This window comes from Neofelis nebulosa, chromosome 14 (genome assembly GCF_028018385.1).
Source record: "Neofelis nebulosa isolate mNeoNeb1 chromosome 14, mNeoNeb1.pri, whole genome shotgun sequence".
Classification (NCBI taxonomy): domain Eukaryota; kingdom Metazoa; phylum Chordata; class Mammalia; order Carnivora; family Felidae; genus Neofelis; species Neofelis nebulosa.
In genome coordinates, this window is record NC_080795.1 from 51,667,015 (window position 1) to 51,682,161 (window position 15,147).

At 37.2% G+C, this 15,147-nt stretch overlaps 1 protein-coding gene across 4 annotated transcripts in view; it reads left to right on the top strand.

Annotated features, from left to right (window-relative positions):
* OXR1 (oxidation resistance 1) overlaps positions 1-15,147 on the top strand; it is a 445,487-nt gene that overhangs the window by 117,308 nt on the left and 313,032 nt on the right. The window contains exon 1 of one of the 4 annotated variants that reach the window (XM_058698821.1): positions 10,475-10,491. The exons of the other annotated variants lie outside the window; for them this stretch is intronic. Within the exon in view, the coding sequence (XP_058554804.1) occupies positions 10,490-10,491 (2 nt within the window). The 5' untranslated portion in view covers positions 10,475-10,489. Of the gene's footprint in view, positions 1-10,474; positions 10,492-15,147 lie in introns of those variants that run through there. 4 annotated transcript variants of the gene reach the window in all.

The following is a 15,147-nucleotide window of genomic DNA, read 5'->3' on the forward strand; positions in this document are numbered from 1 at the left end:
CGTTGCAGATGAGGGGGGGAAGCCACTGAGGCAAAACGAGACCGGCTAGGATTATTGACCCACAGAGTCATGAGTTAAGTAAGTGGTTGTTTTTAGCCAGTACATTTCAGGGTGGTTTGTTTTATAGTAACACCCGATTGATACATCAAAGGAGTTCTTTAACAGAACAACAATAACAACAACAAATTAATAACCACTGTATTAAAGACTCTACTCTGTATGTTCATATATAGCAAACTAAAAAAAAAATGTAACATATTCTGAAATCAGTCTCCCATTCCTCCTAAGGAACTGGTAAGCATCTATAGTTTGTATGGCCAGAACATATGTGGGATTTTCTTCCTGGATCTTACAGTGATCTCATCTTCTCTTGGGGTCTGCTTGCCTTACTGCTCGCTTTTGTACTTCTGTGAGAACCTGGAGAACAGTCTTTACTTATTACTCTAAGAATACCTGTTGCTTATGGCTTTCTAACAGAACTGCTGAGTTGACTCAGAAACATGTAAATTAGAAGTTTACTTACTAGAATTTGACTGACTTTTCAGTCAAGAAGATACGCTGTGATATTCATTTCTGCTTTGCTTATTAATATACATCAAACTGCATTTTAAAAAGTATCTGATGATATCTATTCAAATCCTGCACATGGATGTTTATAGTAGTTTTATTCATAATTGCCAAAACTTGGGGGCAACCAAAATGCCCTTTTGTAGGTGAGTGGGTAAGTTAACAGTGGTACATCCAGGCCATGGAATATTATTCAGCACTAAAAAGAAATAAGCTGTCAAGCCATGGAAGGTCGTGGAGGAAACTTTAATGCATATCACTAAGTGAAAGGAGCCAATTTGAAAAGGCTGCATGCTGAAGGCTGCATTCTGGAAAAGACAGAACTATGAGGACAGTAAAAATTCATTGGCTGCTAGAGGTTAAGGGGGAGGGAAGGATGACTAGGCAGGCACAGAGGATTTTTAGGGCAGTGAAACGATTCTGATACTGTTAATGACGGGTAGATGTCATTATGCATTTTTCCAAACACAGAGAATGTACACCACCACGAGTAAACCTTCATGTAATCTATGGACTTTGAGTGATAATGACGTGTCAGTGTAGGTTTATCAACTGTAACAAATGTACCACTCTGGTGGGGGGATGTTGACAGTGGAGGAAACTATGTGTTTATGAGGTTGAGAGGGTATATGGAAACTGTATTTTCTGCTCAGTTTTGCTGTGGATCAGAAATTGCTCCAAAAAATAGTCTATTAAAAAAAAGTATCTGAAGACAATGGTTTATATAATGAACTAAATTCTTCCCTTTCTCTCTTTTTGGAAACATTTCAGAATTGTTCAAGTATATTAATATGATACACATATACATCTGTGATGTGACAAGGTTGTACCTCTTTGAAACAGATGCAATCTTGGGCAGTTTAATTCACTGTCAATGCAGTAATACTGGTATTTGTCTAAAAGGTGAGCTATTTCTTCTTTGGATATGAATAATTTTTGCCGAGGGGCATGAAAATTGAGCATGCATTACTAACCCGTTTTCAGTACCTAACTTATTAGAACTGCTATTTGATTACTTCCCACTTAAAATCAATATACATGAAAGGTGTCCATTTTAATGAGCAGAGAGCCTACTACAAGAAACAAGAAAGATTTATCAAAGTATTTCTTAATTTGAAGGGGCATTGGAGGTCATCAGCTAATTGGACACCTTCATTTTATAGGCATTGATACTGAAACTTCCAAAAGTTAGACGACTCCCCAAGATTACATAGCTACTTAGCGATTTAGGTACCATCACTGTTTAGTATGTTGTTATGCCATCTTTCAACATTGTAAAGTGTCCAGAACACATTATGGTGAAGAAAGGAGAATACAGCAGAGCAACTGTGCCTGTATGATTTGGGGAATTGATTGCCTCAGAAATGGCTAGTATGGACCCTCAATGTTCTCAATTTTGATATCTCTGGTTAAATTTACTCATGGGAAAGGGAGTTATTTTGGTCTTCTGAACAAATTCTTGCTCACCCTTGACTCAGCTCAACTCAAGCACAGTTGTTTGGGATGCTTTCACTAATGTCCCAGGTACCATTAACAATGTTGCCACTGTACCTGGTACTACACATCAGTGGTAGCCATGGTTCTCAACCAAGGGATGGTTTTACCTCTCAGGGGACATGTGGCAAATGCCTGGAGACACTTTGGATTGACAGGACTTGAAGTTGCTACTAATATCTAGTGCGTAGAGACCAGGGATGTTACTAAACATCCTGTAATGCACAAGACAGCCCCTCCCAGCAAGGAATTATCTGGCCAGGATGTCAGTAGTGTTGCTCTGGAGAAACCTTGAATTACAGCATTGTCTTAGGTGTTTGACAACACCGGAGATGGTTCTTTTCTCTGGGATAGACTTACTTTTAGTCCTTTTATTTACTTTTTTAAGTTTATTTATGTATTTTGAAAGAGATAGCACACTCGCAGGGGAGGGGCAGAGAGAGGGAGAGAGAGAGAATCCCAAGCAGGCTCCACGCTGTCAGCTCAGAGCCCAACGTGAGGCTTGATCTCACACACTGTGAGATCATGACCTGAGCCGAAATCAAGAGTCAGATGCCTAACTGACCAAGCCACCAAGGTGCCTTTAATCCTTTTAAAATAAACAATAGGTCATATGGTGTTTGTCTTTTTATGATTGACTTATTTCTCTTAGCATAATATACTCTAGCTCCATGCATGCCATTGCAAATGGCAAGATTTCATTCTTTATATGGCTGAATAATATTCAGTTGTGTGTGTGTGTGTGTGTGTGTGTGCACGCATATGTGTATCCATTCATCAATCAATGGATACTTGGGCTCTTTCCATCATTTGGCTATTGTTGACAGTGCTGCTATAAACATCAGGGTGTATGTATCCCTTCAAGTCAGTAATTTGTATTTTTTGTGTAAATAGTAGTGCAATTGCTGGATCATAAAGCAGTTCTATTTTTAGCTTAGTTCTATTTTGAGGAAACTTCATACTGTTTTCCAGAGTGGCTGCACCAGTTTGCACTACTACCAACAGTGTAAGAGGTTGGAATTTAAGAAATGAAATAGATGAACATGGAGGGAAAAAAGGGAAAGTCAAACCATAAAGCAGACTCTTAACTATAGAGAACAAACTGAGGGTGGCTGGAGAGGAGGTGGTTAGGGGGATGGGTTAAATGGGTGATGGGCATTAAGGAGGGCACTTGTTGTGATGAGCACTGAAGGTTATATGTAAGTGATGAATCACTAAATTCTACTCCTGAAGCTAATATGATACTATATGTTAACAGGAATTTAAATAAAAACTAGAAACTTTAATTATTAATTAATTAAAAAGAAATAAGCAATAAGATGAGCATTTCAAGACATTAAGATATGTAATAATTCATTGTTAGTTTTTACTACCCTTTCCATTTTTTAAATCTAAAAGTATATTCAATCATATCCAAATATGACTCACATAAATACCAGTTCCTTGTTGGTAAGACACTTCCTCCTCCTCCTCCTCCTCCTCCTCCTCCTCCTCCTCCTCCTCCCCTTCCTCCCCTTCCTCCCCTTCCTCCTCCTCCTCCCCTTCCTCCACCTCCTCCTCCTCCCCTTCCTCCTCCTCCTCCTCCTCCTCCTCCTCCTCCTCCTCCTCCTCCTCCTCCCCCTCCCCGCCTTGTTCCTCCTTCTCCTGTTCTGGGCCCCCTCTTCTGGAAGGTTTTGGATACACAGGGTTTTTCTTACTGCTTCAAGGAGAGAGATTAAGCCATAGTTCTGTTCCTTTATCTTCTCTCTTGGAGTAGAATATAGGGCTCTGATCAGAGAAAATTACTATTATCTCACTGTTGGCAAGTTCAGTGGACAGATCCTTCTCCGTTCTTTAATGACAGTTTTAATCCAGCAACTTAATTTTACATATTTTTCAATTTTTGCTGTTCTCTGGGCAGGGAACACACAGGTATCAGTAAGCCTTGTTTGAGAAAAACAGATGGCACTTAAAATAGGATAATCCCATTAGCTTTCTGGAAGAAAGCTAATTTCTTCTGTGGTCAGGTGTTTGTGCAGGCCGATGGGGGAGCAGTAAGAGCCAGTTGGCCTATCAAGAGGGATTTAACCAAGAGATCATACAGGAAAAGATTCTGTCACTGGAATGGTATTTATCGTGTGATATTTCATTTCCTCCTCTAGACTATGAACCTCTTGAGCTTTTCTCTCCAGTGCCTGGTATGCTTCAAGCATACAATAATGCTTATATTCTGGCTACACATGGAGGGGGGGAAATGATCATATATCACTCTTCCCTATGATTATTAGCTTTTCCAGAATCAATTCTGGGAATCAATTTCGCAAAAGCAGAGAAATTAGGAGCATGATGGGCTTTTGTCAAAAAAAAAATAAAAGAAAGGTGATTTTACTATTGAACACAACAAAAATTCTTTCTTTCTTTCTTTCTTTCTTTCTTTCTTTCTTTCTTTCTTTCTTTCTTTCTTTCTTTCTCTTTCTTTCTTTCTTTCTTTCTTTCTAGTTGGTATAGCTACTTTTTCTTGTCCATAACTGTTTAATTCTTAGGAAATGATTATACAGTTTGGCCTGAGAAGGAATGATTAAAATTCAGAAAACAATTTCTTTGTTTCATCTTCTATAAGAAATACTTGACTTTTAAATGTACTCAGTACACAAAGCCAATGGAATTGTAAAAGTAATGAACCAGAATTTGTGACATTTAGAGTAACTTTAAGTAAAGCTCAGAGGAATTACATTCATGAAAATTAATCCACAACTTCCTGAAAATATTTAAAAATATTTGTGATTCACTCACTAGCTTTATATAGCAAGATGATACAGTTGCACTCTATGAAGGATTTAGTTACAGTTGGGCTTAATGATAGAAAAACAATTAGATAGGCTTTCTTTTCTTATATAAAATAACTTATATAAAAAAACTAAACTCTTTAAAATGAGTTTAGTGAATTAGATTTTTTAAAATATACTTCTTAATACCACTCCTTTCTCAAAGGGTCATCTTACAAATGTTTTGCCTTGGAGAGTTATAGGGGAAGGTCTCATCTTAGTAGCAAAGTGAAGAGTTTCTTCTTTGATTTATTGGGATTGATTTTTTTTTTTAAATACCTATCTGAGATACACACACACACACGAACTTTTTAAAAACCACTGATAAAATGTCAATCCTAAAACTGATGATGAGTATATAATTTCCTATTTTTTCAGTAATAATCTAAGGTCTAGATGACTGAAAAAGTCTTGAGTTTGTATTTGTACTTGGTCTTATTTCTAGAGGGAAAAGAATAAAATGTAACTTTTGACTGAATTATGGTTTTGGTACTCTAAACATCTGTTCAGCTTTGATATTCCATTTGTCAGTGAAGAGAACTTGTCAAAGAAGAGAACTGAATTGATTTAGCTTGGAAGTGAAGGATCCTGTTACTTTCTTGCTTTTCTAATCAAATCCAATGATTATTAAGTTTCTTTTGTATGTGGAGTATGGTAGATGTTGGCTCTTAGTGATATCCCTAGAAGAAAGATGTGACTCTTTATTCAATAAATCAATTCATTAGCACAAAATCAATCCAGAGTCTTCTTTCAAAAAGAGCCTGAGCCTTCCAAAGGGTCCTTGGCCTCCTGAACACTGAATTAATTTTAAGGTAATTCCTGCAAATGAGTGCTGAGCCAAGTGAAGTCACAACAGTTTATAAGCAGAGCAAAAAGATAGTCAAAGCCTCTAACTTGAAAACCTAAGATATGGGTGAACTAACATAGGGTGTAGCTCAAAAAAAATCTTTATATGGATGACTGATTGGTATAAGCAAAAGAAGAGTGATGGAGTGTGTATAACAACCAACTCTATAGTGAAAGTCTCAGGGGTGCCTGGGTGGCTCAGTCCGTTAAGCGTCCAACTTTTGCTCAGGTCACGATCTTGCGGTTCGTGGGTTCAAGCCCCACATCGGGCTCTGTGTTGACAGCTCAGAGCCTGGAGCCTGCTTCGAATTCTCTCTCTCTGCCCTTCTCCCGCTCATGCTGTGTCTCTCTGTGTCAAAAATAAATAAACATTAAAAAAATGAAAAATATCCCTCTCTCTCTGCCCCTCCCCCGTTCATGCTCTGTCTCTCTCTGTCCCAAAAATAAAAAAATAAAAAAATGTTGAAAAAAAAAAAAAATGAAAAATAAATAAAATGAATGTCTCAGAGAAGACCGCAATAATTTCTAGTGACTCTCTGTTGTACTAGCCCCTAAGCTTCTCAGGATTTATCTGCTTCTCTTGTATCTGCAGCTTCCAGAAGTGATTGTATGATTATATGTGTCTTCTAAAAATTATTCATTTGTTCGGAAGTACTTATTCATCTACTTCTTCACTCATTTATTCATTTAACAAATTGTTATTGAGTACCTCCATGTATTACATACTACGTTAGATGCTGGGATTATAACACAAAATAAGACCTGTACTGTTTCTGCCCGTGTACAGTTAATTACAAAAATAAGTATTTAATTGTATTTGTAATTAAGTGTTAGGAAGGAAAAGTATCTTATGAGATGGAAATGATTTATAGGGGAATTTGATCTAGTGGACAGAAGAGAGATTTCTTTATGAAAATGGTACTTAAGCTGAAACCTGCATGTGGGCAAACTTCCTAGGTTGGGGAAGTGCTAATGTCTTCAAGGATGATACAGAGTGAGGGAAGAGAGTGGAGTGGTACGAGGCAAGGCAAGATCATGCACACTACTTTAGGCCAGGTTAAACATGTGGATTTTTATCAAGGGGGTATCTGCTATGTACTATATTGTGAAGGCACAAAAGTGTGAAAGACATATCTCATGCATTCAAGAAGCCCTTGGTGTCATAAGGGAGACATACAAATTATGCTTTCTTTCCCATATGAACTTTCTGCAAGAGAGGGTTCCTTACTCTCCATTTGATCCCCTGTCCCTAATGCAGATTTGTGCTCAGTAGTACATATATGTTGTTTGCATGCTTTTTGTAAATATTCATAATGCAATAGTAAGACTTTGCTTATCCAGGGGTCCTTGATTTCTGTACAACTCTTTGAATCTTAGAACTATGGCCTTTTAGCGTCTGGAGAGTTTAAGGCTTCAGGCCACATCTACCTTTGATCCTTTATGATTAAAATACACCATCTTATGCATGGTGACACCCAAGTGGCCCGGTCACGTACAGGACAGCAAAAGTGCTGGACTGTGAAAGCACGGAGCATATAATGTATTACTGTAGCATCATAGGAATCAAACATTTTGCGGTTAAACTGCTTAGGACCTAGTCACGAATCTGCTACTCACCAGCTCTGTGATGTTTTACTTTTCTTACCCTCAGTTTCTCGGGAATAAAATGGAGAGAAAAGCAGGGCCTGCTTGACAAGGATTATTTTGAGGATTGAATGTGAAAATGCATACAAAATTCATATTGTATTTTCAATATATATTAATATTAAACACTCAAGTGTTATGTGTTTTTTTATTATTATTGCTATTAAGTAATTCTCACAATTCTTGTGAGCTACTAGTAATTCTACCATTTGAGCCTAGATTTTTTTTCTGACAGCGTTCACTCTTGACTGTATCAGACTGTCCCAGGCTTTTTGTGTCTCTCAGGAAATTTCCTCAGCCATAGCCGGTGGCATAAAAATCAGTCCTAAGAATCCCAATAGGCAACCTGTCCTTCAAATGCTGGGATGGGGAAAATGTGGCCCTGAGACAGAAGGTGAGCTGCATCTCATCTCTCAGACTGAGCCGTATATATGAAAGCTTTTAAAGTCAAACCTTGGAAACTATCACCAGACTTCTTTAAAATTACCACCATACATAACAGTGTGAAGCTTTCAGCATCAAGAACCAAAAAGACCTTTGGGCTGTGAGCAATTCCTACATAAATTTTTTTTAATGTTTATTTATTTTTGAAGGAGAGAGAGAGAGACAGAGCGCAAGCTGGGGAGGGGCAGAGAGAGAGAGAGAGAGAGGGATACCCAGAATCTGAAATAGGTTCCCGGCTCTGAGCTGTCAGTACAGAGCCCGACGTGGGGCTTGAACTCAGGAACTGTGAGATCATGACCTGAGCCAAAGCTCAATGTCCAACTGACTGAGCCACCCAGGCACCCCCCCACACATAAATGTTTTTATTCGTTTCCATAATGTAATTTATTTTGGCTTGGAAAATTCCTGAACAAATATCATTTTTCAAGGTGAAGTACACAGGGAGTCAAGAACTTTTAGATCCAAAACTGTGACCTGAAATAGAATTATGTTAAGAATTAAGTTAGGCAATGTGAGCCTCTATTTTTATTGGTTAGCTGAGCAAATACATACAATTCATGTATGTATTTGGGGTGATTTTTCTTTTCTTTTGGTGTTTTTCTATATTTTCCAAAAGTTTTATAATAAATATGTATCCTTTATGTAATCAGATAAATTATTTTCCTTTTAAAAAGATACATATTTCATTGCAGGATAATAATGTGTACATTTCTTCTATATTCTTATTTGTTTTTATTTCCCATAAAGGAAACACTCATGGGGCGCCTGGGTGGCGCAGTCGGTTAAGCGTCCGACTTCAGCCAGGTCACGATCTCGCGGTCCGTGAGTTCGAGCCCCGCGTCAGGCTCTGGGCTGATGGCTCGGAGCCTGGAGCCTGTTTCCGATTCTGTGTCTCCCTCTCTCTGCCCCTCCCCCGTTCATGCTCTGTCTCTCTCTGTCCCAAAAATAAATAAAAAACGTTGAAAAAAAAATTAAAAAAAAAAAAAAAGGGAACACTCATGTTATAGAAATTTAGTAATAGATGATAACTTGCTATTCTAAAAGCTATTGTTGGTAAATACTATATGCGTTTTCATTGCTTGCCAGGGAATCCATTTGGTTGTCTATAACTGACTTAGAACATTTTTTGGCAAATAACCAAAGAAAAGTTTGTTTTAGACAAAGCTCAGCTTTGCCTTCATTTAAAGCTTTTAAAAATATATGCATTATTTTTCTAGAGTTGTTACTAATCTGCCATAGTCATCATATACAAAGCCTGTTTTTAGTATATTCATTCTATGACAATATCCGGTTTTGTCTTTGACTTTGATCTAACACTGCTTTTGAATAGATGGTCATTAGATATTGGGCCAAAACATGTATTCAGTGCACATGCAGGTACCAGACCCTAAGAATTTAGTGTGGTCTCCATGCACTCCTCTCAAAATTAACTAACCCTTCCAATACTTCCTGTGATTTATTAATGTATGCACTAATATTTTTAGAAAGACATCAGTCTGTCAAGCTTAAGACTCTAATATCTTTAGAATTGTAAGGTAGCCTAGATATAGTTAGTGGTCATTAAGCATAATTATAAACTGAGTAAGTGCTAATCAAGACAGATTTTTAGTAAAACTGAAATGCATTTTAACAGGTTGGTTAAGGGTCAATAATTAAATTTTATTTTAACTCCATGCTATGTGGAAAATAGTCTTTATTGGATGTTTTCTAGTGTTTAAAGCAGACCCAGTTCTCAGTGTATATAGTAGTTAGTATATTGTAAATAACAAAATAGGTTTAAAATACAGCTAATGCTAGATCTACTTTTAATTGAATATCTTACAATAATTTTGTCATTTGTACTGCAGTGTCCTTTTTTCCTTCTTAACCAATAATAATTTTTAGTCCTAACAAGGAGCTAAGAAGCCATGGTAAATTTCGGAGTTTGATGAACTAATTTATGGTATGTGAGATTTTTCTTTTTGGCATTGATTTTTCTGTGTTTGGTTTGTAAATGTGCTGTCAGTGATTTATCACTGATGAAAGGACAAATGTTTCCTAAGTGACAAGTCCTAAGAGATCATGTGTGACTCCCAGGTGACACAGTTGGAATGTTTTATGCTGTATGTAATTCAAAGAGAGAAGAGACCATGTTGAACTGGAGAAGTTAGGGAAAGGGAAGCCAGTGTATATTGATTTTCTATCATGTGCCAGACACTATGACACGATCATTACATTGTGATCTCATTTAACATACTCAAGGTCATCAGCAAAGAGAAAAAAATTAGAATTCAGAATTAAATCTATGTCACTCAAACTTGATATTTTTCTCCCTCATACCACTTTAAATTCTTTAATAGGGTATTTCTGAGATACATCAAGAAAGCTTGGTAATTCTAGTCACATAGAGAGATGGTAATGTAGGAGGTCATCAGGAGAACATGGCCACCTGTTGACCCCCGAGCTGGGCCCTGGGCAGTTGGAAGCTCCTCAGCCCCTCACCTGTTCTTGGAATGTGCATTCCACTTACCTTCCCAATGCTAGAAGCTTCCCCAAGCGTACAGCTTTGAGATAGTAATGTGTTGCTGAGACCATCTGTACAGTATATGGGACTGAACCCAGTTAATGCCTCTTATAAACCTTTTTTTAAAGATTCTGGTGAGCAGGTGCAGAGATCTACTCATCTTGCAGCTGCTCAAGACAAGCCTGAAATGTAAGTTACCTTGTTTGTTACATCTACCACCTACCAGTCTGGAGTGACCTGCCTTTCTTCAGGCTCTCCCTGACCTCTGTATGCGGAGGCCGATTTCACATTTTACCTGGGAAGCTCCTGATGTGGCAAACCAATGGATGGGTGGGAATGGGGTGTTAAAAATGGGAAGCAGAAAGAACATTCTGCTCAGAACCACATGAGTAAGGGTGGATATCAGAAAGGGTGTTCGAGAAACACGAAGTAGCTCAGTTTGATCAGATCACAACAGCCTTTGGAGGAGTGGTGAGAATGCAGAACAGAGAGGAAGTTTAGAAACATATTGTAAAGGACTTTTAAATGCCAAGATAAGGAGTATGGACTTAATTAGGAAAACAGCAGGGAGCCACTGAAGGTTTTGTGTAGAGGAGCAATATGATTACAGCTGACAGCAGTCTTAATAAGGCTTAATAAATAGTACAGTTTATAACCTTAGGCCAACTGCTGAGCAGAAGCCAAAAGCTGTGCTGCAGAATTAGCAAACCAATTACCATGAGGAATGATGGCCTGGATTTCATCTGAGTCATCCTTTATAACAGAGTAGAAACTCCCGGAAATGTAAACAAATATCTGAAGTGACAGGTGACATGTCTTCTCAGACCTGATTTCCTTTATTGGACTCTACAGTGGCACACTGTTAAAATGCCTTAACGGTATCATAATTTGTCACCATTTTAAAAACCTCTCTTCTTTGTATCTATTCAGTGCATTTTTATGGTTTTTCAGTAGGCCTAAAACCTATTGCTATCTGTCTCATTCCTTGTAATAAGACTTCACCATCCTTTATTGGTATTAACATACTTTGCCAAAAGGGGAGATATCATTAAGTTATCCGCAGTTTGACTTAATAGCTGATGTTGACTGCAAGACAGCATTCAAATTTCAGTTCTAGTAACCAAGATTTTTTTTTTTTAATTTAGAGAGTAGGATACATAAGATCCTATATCTTTTAATTATTTTAAGAAAGGTGTGAGTGTGTGTGATCACCCATTTGCGTGCTTACGTGCAAGCATGCGGGGGCAAGAGAGGGAGAAAATATGTATATGTGTATATAGAAGAAGGGATAGATATTTATCATATTGCTTTCTTCCTGGAACAGTCCAGGTGAACAAAAAAATATTGTGTAATTAAGTTTCTTACAAAATACATTCTCTTGATATATTCTGGTAATTCGTTCTATTCTCACTTTACCACTTCCATAGTCAGAAATTTTTTCTCCCTTGTTAGAATTCCAACATCATTTTGGATTTAGGTAATTTTACTTATTATCTGATGTAAGTTTGTTTGCCTTTCCCCCTAAGTAGATTGTATGTCCCTGGAGGACATGTTTATACATTGGGAGTATAGTGTGGCACCTGGCTCAACGTGTTACCTTCAAATAGCTGTTCCATAGCTCCGAAGTTTTCCTTTTTTAGAACAGTCTTGCTTGAGTTTTCATTCACTCAACAGATTATGAGAAACTCCTAAATATTTTTCCAGGTAAACAGAATGTGGGCCCCTCTCTTAAAAAGCTTATAGACAAATAGCCAGATAATTACAATATAACCTCTAAGTGTTGTGATTGCTCTAGGTATAGGAGGGAGGCAACTTCAGGGTTAGAGAATGCCTTGTTAGAGGAGATCACCTTTTATCTGAGTCATAATACATTTAAAAAAGGAAAAACGTAAAGATGAAAAAGCGGGAGAGATGGTTATAACAATATAAATGGGCCTGGGTATAAGTGAGAATGGTGACATCAGATTGCTGCTAAGTCAGTATGAACACCAAGAGGACTGGTAATGGATAAAGCTGGAGCAGATCCTGAAGGTGTTTTTGTTAACACACAAAATCAAGTGTCACTAAGATTTATTTGTTGTGATTTAAAGCTACAATTGAAAATTAATTGGATGCTAAATTCTTGACCAGGAGGCCAATTACTGTGGCTCCCCATTGCCCTTTCTTTGAAGGAAGAAAAGGTTGTTTGGTTAAAAATGGTGGTTTTTTCATTTTAGACTTTATAGGCACTTTTGGAATACATATGGAATTAGGGTCCTAGTATCTATTTAAGAAGGATAATCAGAGTACCTGCTTTTAAGGTTATAAATTTTCAATGAGTTAATGCAAACAAGGTGATTACCATAGTGCATGGCAAGCATAGGACCCAGTGCATTGAAGATTGCACAAAGGATGGTGGGAATGCATAAATTTGACCAGCGCTCCTTTGCAGTCTCCTCCTTCTGGTCTGCTATTTTTTAATGTTTACACCTTGGGACAAAGTGCTACTTATTTAGCTACTTCTTATCTCCAGATTTAAACCAAAAGTAGCAGCTTTTGAAGATTTTATTCTACTGAGTGACTTAGCCATTTGATGCTGGTGAGACTTGGTAGGGGCCTTACTCAAGATTTAACAAGTTTTCTCTTAAAAAATGTTCATTAACATTGCAAAGAAACCAGATTGATGCATATGAAGGGAGAGTGTTATAAAAAGACTTACAGGACTATTAGACATCACATAGATTTTATGTGTGCCAAATAAATCATTTTTCATGTTTTATACTTAATATGTGTATTTTGAACTGTTGAGTTTCACTTCTGCCTTATCTCAGGTGTGAGACTGCATCTGAAAAATGGCAATAGTAGTCTCTACATCATAAGAACATTGGAGGATTATAATAATTTACACTATGTACTTAACATGGTGGCTGTCATGTATTAAGTATTCCATTGATGTTAGCATTTGGAACTCTGCTGTTATGCAAATATGACAGGATTGTGCAAATAATCCAAATAATTGGGCCAGAGAGAATGCACACTTCTTTTGTATATATGTGTGTATGTGTGTGTCTATATATTTTTTAACTATGTTTTTTTTATCAATTTGAAATAAATATTTTTATTACACAAGAAGATACAAGTGATATCTTTAGGAGTGGATGATGTAAGTTTTTAAATATCACACTTCTTAGAATTGTAGATGTATCGCTCAGATCTGAGTAAGATTGATTACAGTATATTATGTATAGTCCTGTTCTCAGGAACTAATTATTTCCCACCTTAGACACTGGGCCTGAGGAAATTCATTCATTTCAAGCATGATCAGAAAACACCTAATAGTCTAAGTAAATTTCATATGTGTCTTAAGGCCAATAAGCTCATTTATCAAAATTTCTGTTCTTAAATCTACAAATTTGGGATTTTGTAACCTTTAATTTAATTTTATCTTGTAAATGAACTCAGTATGTACAACATTTGTATAAAAATAAGATATACATGATTCATTTGAAAGTATACTAATATGCTTATCTACTCTCACCATTTTTAATATATTTAATGTTCTTCTCTATCTTATAGCGTCTGTCATTTCCTGGCCCTTTGTTCACAACAAAATGTCTGGTCCTTTGAAATGGTGCCAAAGTTTCTTTCTGTTGATGGTGCTTTGTTTTTTGGAATGATTTAAGAAAGATATTAGAGTAGTGGAGATTAGTAAAATAGTGTTTATCCTTGCTTTGGAGCAGAATGCAGTAGCCATAGAAAACCGTCCTGTTAACCTACTTATTTTTGCGAGAGGAATAAATGTCTACAACAACTAGAAAAAAAAAATAGGATGTAAAATAGCATGTACTTATGTAGGCTGATAGGTAGATGTGATTTTAAATGTATATACAGATATGTAAATATATGTATATGAATTGTGTGTGTATATCCACAAAGATATCTACACGAGTCACCCAGATGTTGACAGTGGTTATCTGTGGGTAATGGGATTCATAGTCAATTGTTTTACTTCATACTCTTTTGTATAATAAAAAAAACACTTTATAATGAACATGTAATATATTAGTCCTCAGAACATAAATCCTTTTTAATTTTGGAAAAATGCTGATACCCAAAACTCACAACCATTAAAAATACAGCACCACTATCAGGAAAATGTAGTAAGTAAAATATTCCATTCCTATATTTGTCACCAAAGACACTGCTGCCTCCGTTGACATTGGTTGCATTTATCTATCACATGGTTGCAGCTGACATTTTGGGAAAGGGAAGCACAGAAGCTTTGTGAGGAATGGTGAACTATGACTTCAGTCATTCTGAATGCTCTGGATGAGAAAATGTATCTTATCCTGACCAAGCATCTCCCTTCATCAGAACTCACGTTGACTGTAAAGGATCTGCCCATTCAGTCATCTAACATACTGTGGGGCAGGTGCATTGCAGGCTGTTGCTTATCCTCTATTTGCACATAGAGAACTTCGAAGAGCCAAGTGGTGTATTGATTGGCTTGATCGATGTCACATGGTGAGTCTGTCTGAAGAGATCCAAGAACATCTCAGTCCCTGGAGTCTGGATCCAGTCAATAGCCTGTTGGCTCGAAAGCTAAATAGATGACTGATGAGCTCATTATATGGCGAGAGGCATGGGGAGCTGGAATCCATGGGGCCTGTGAGGAGACTTGCTCTTCTATATCATGTCCCACTCCCTTTGTGGGGCTGCAGCAGGACAGCCTGTGGTGCAGCTCTGCTGTCTGTCTGGATTGCTGCATTGTTGGAGGACAACTTCTTAGCCACCCTCTTGTTCTTTGTTTCTTATTTGGGAAGTAATTCGATGGATTTTATAAATAATCTAGACTTTTTATTTGTT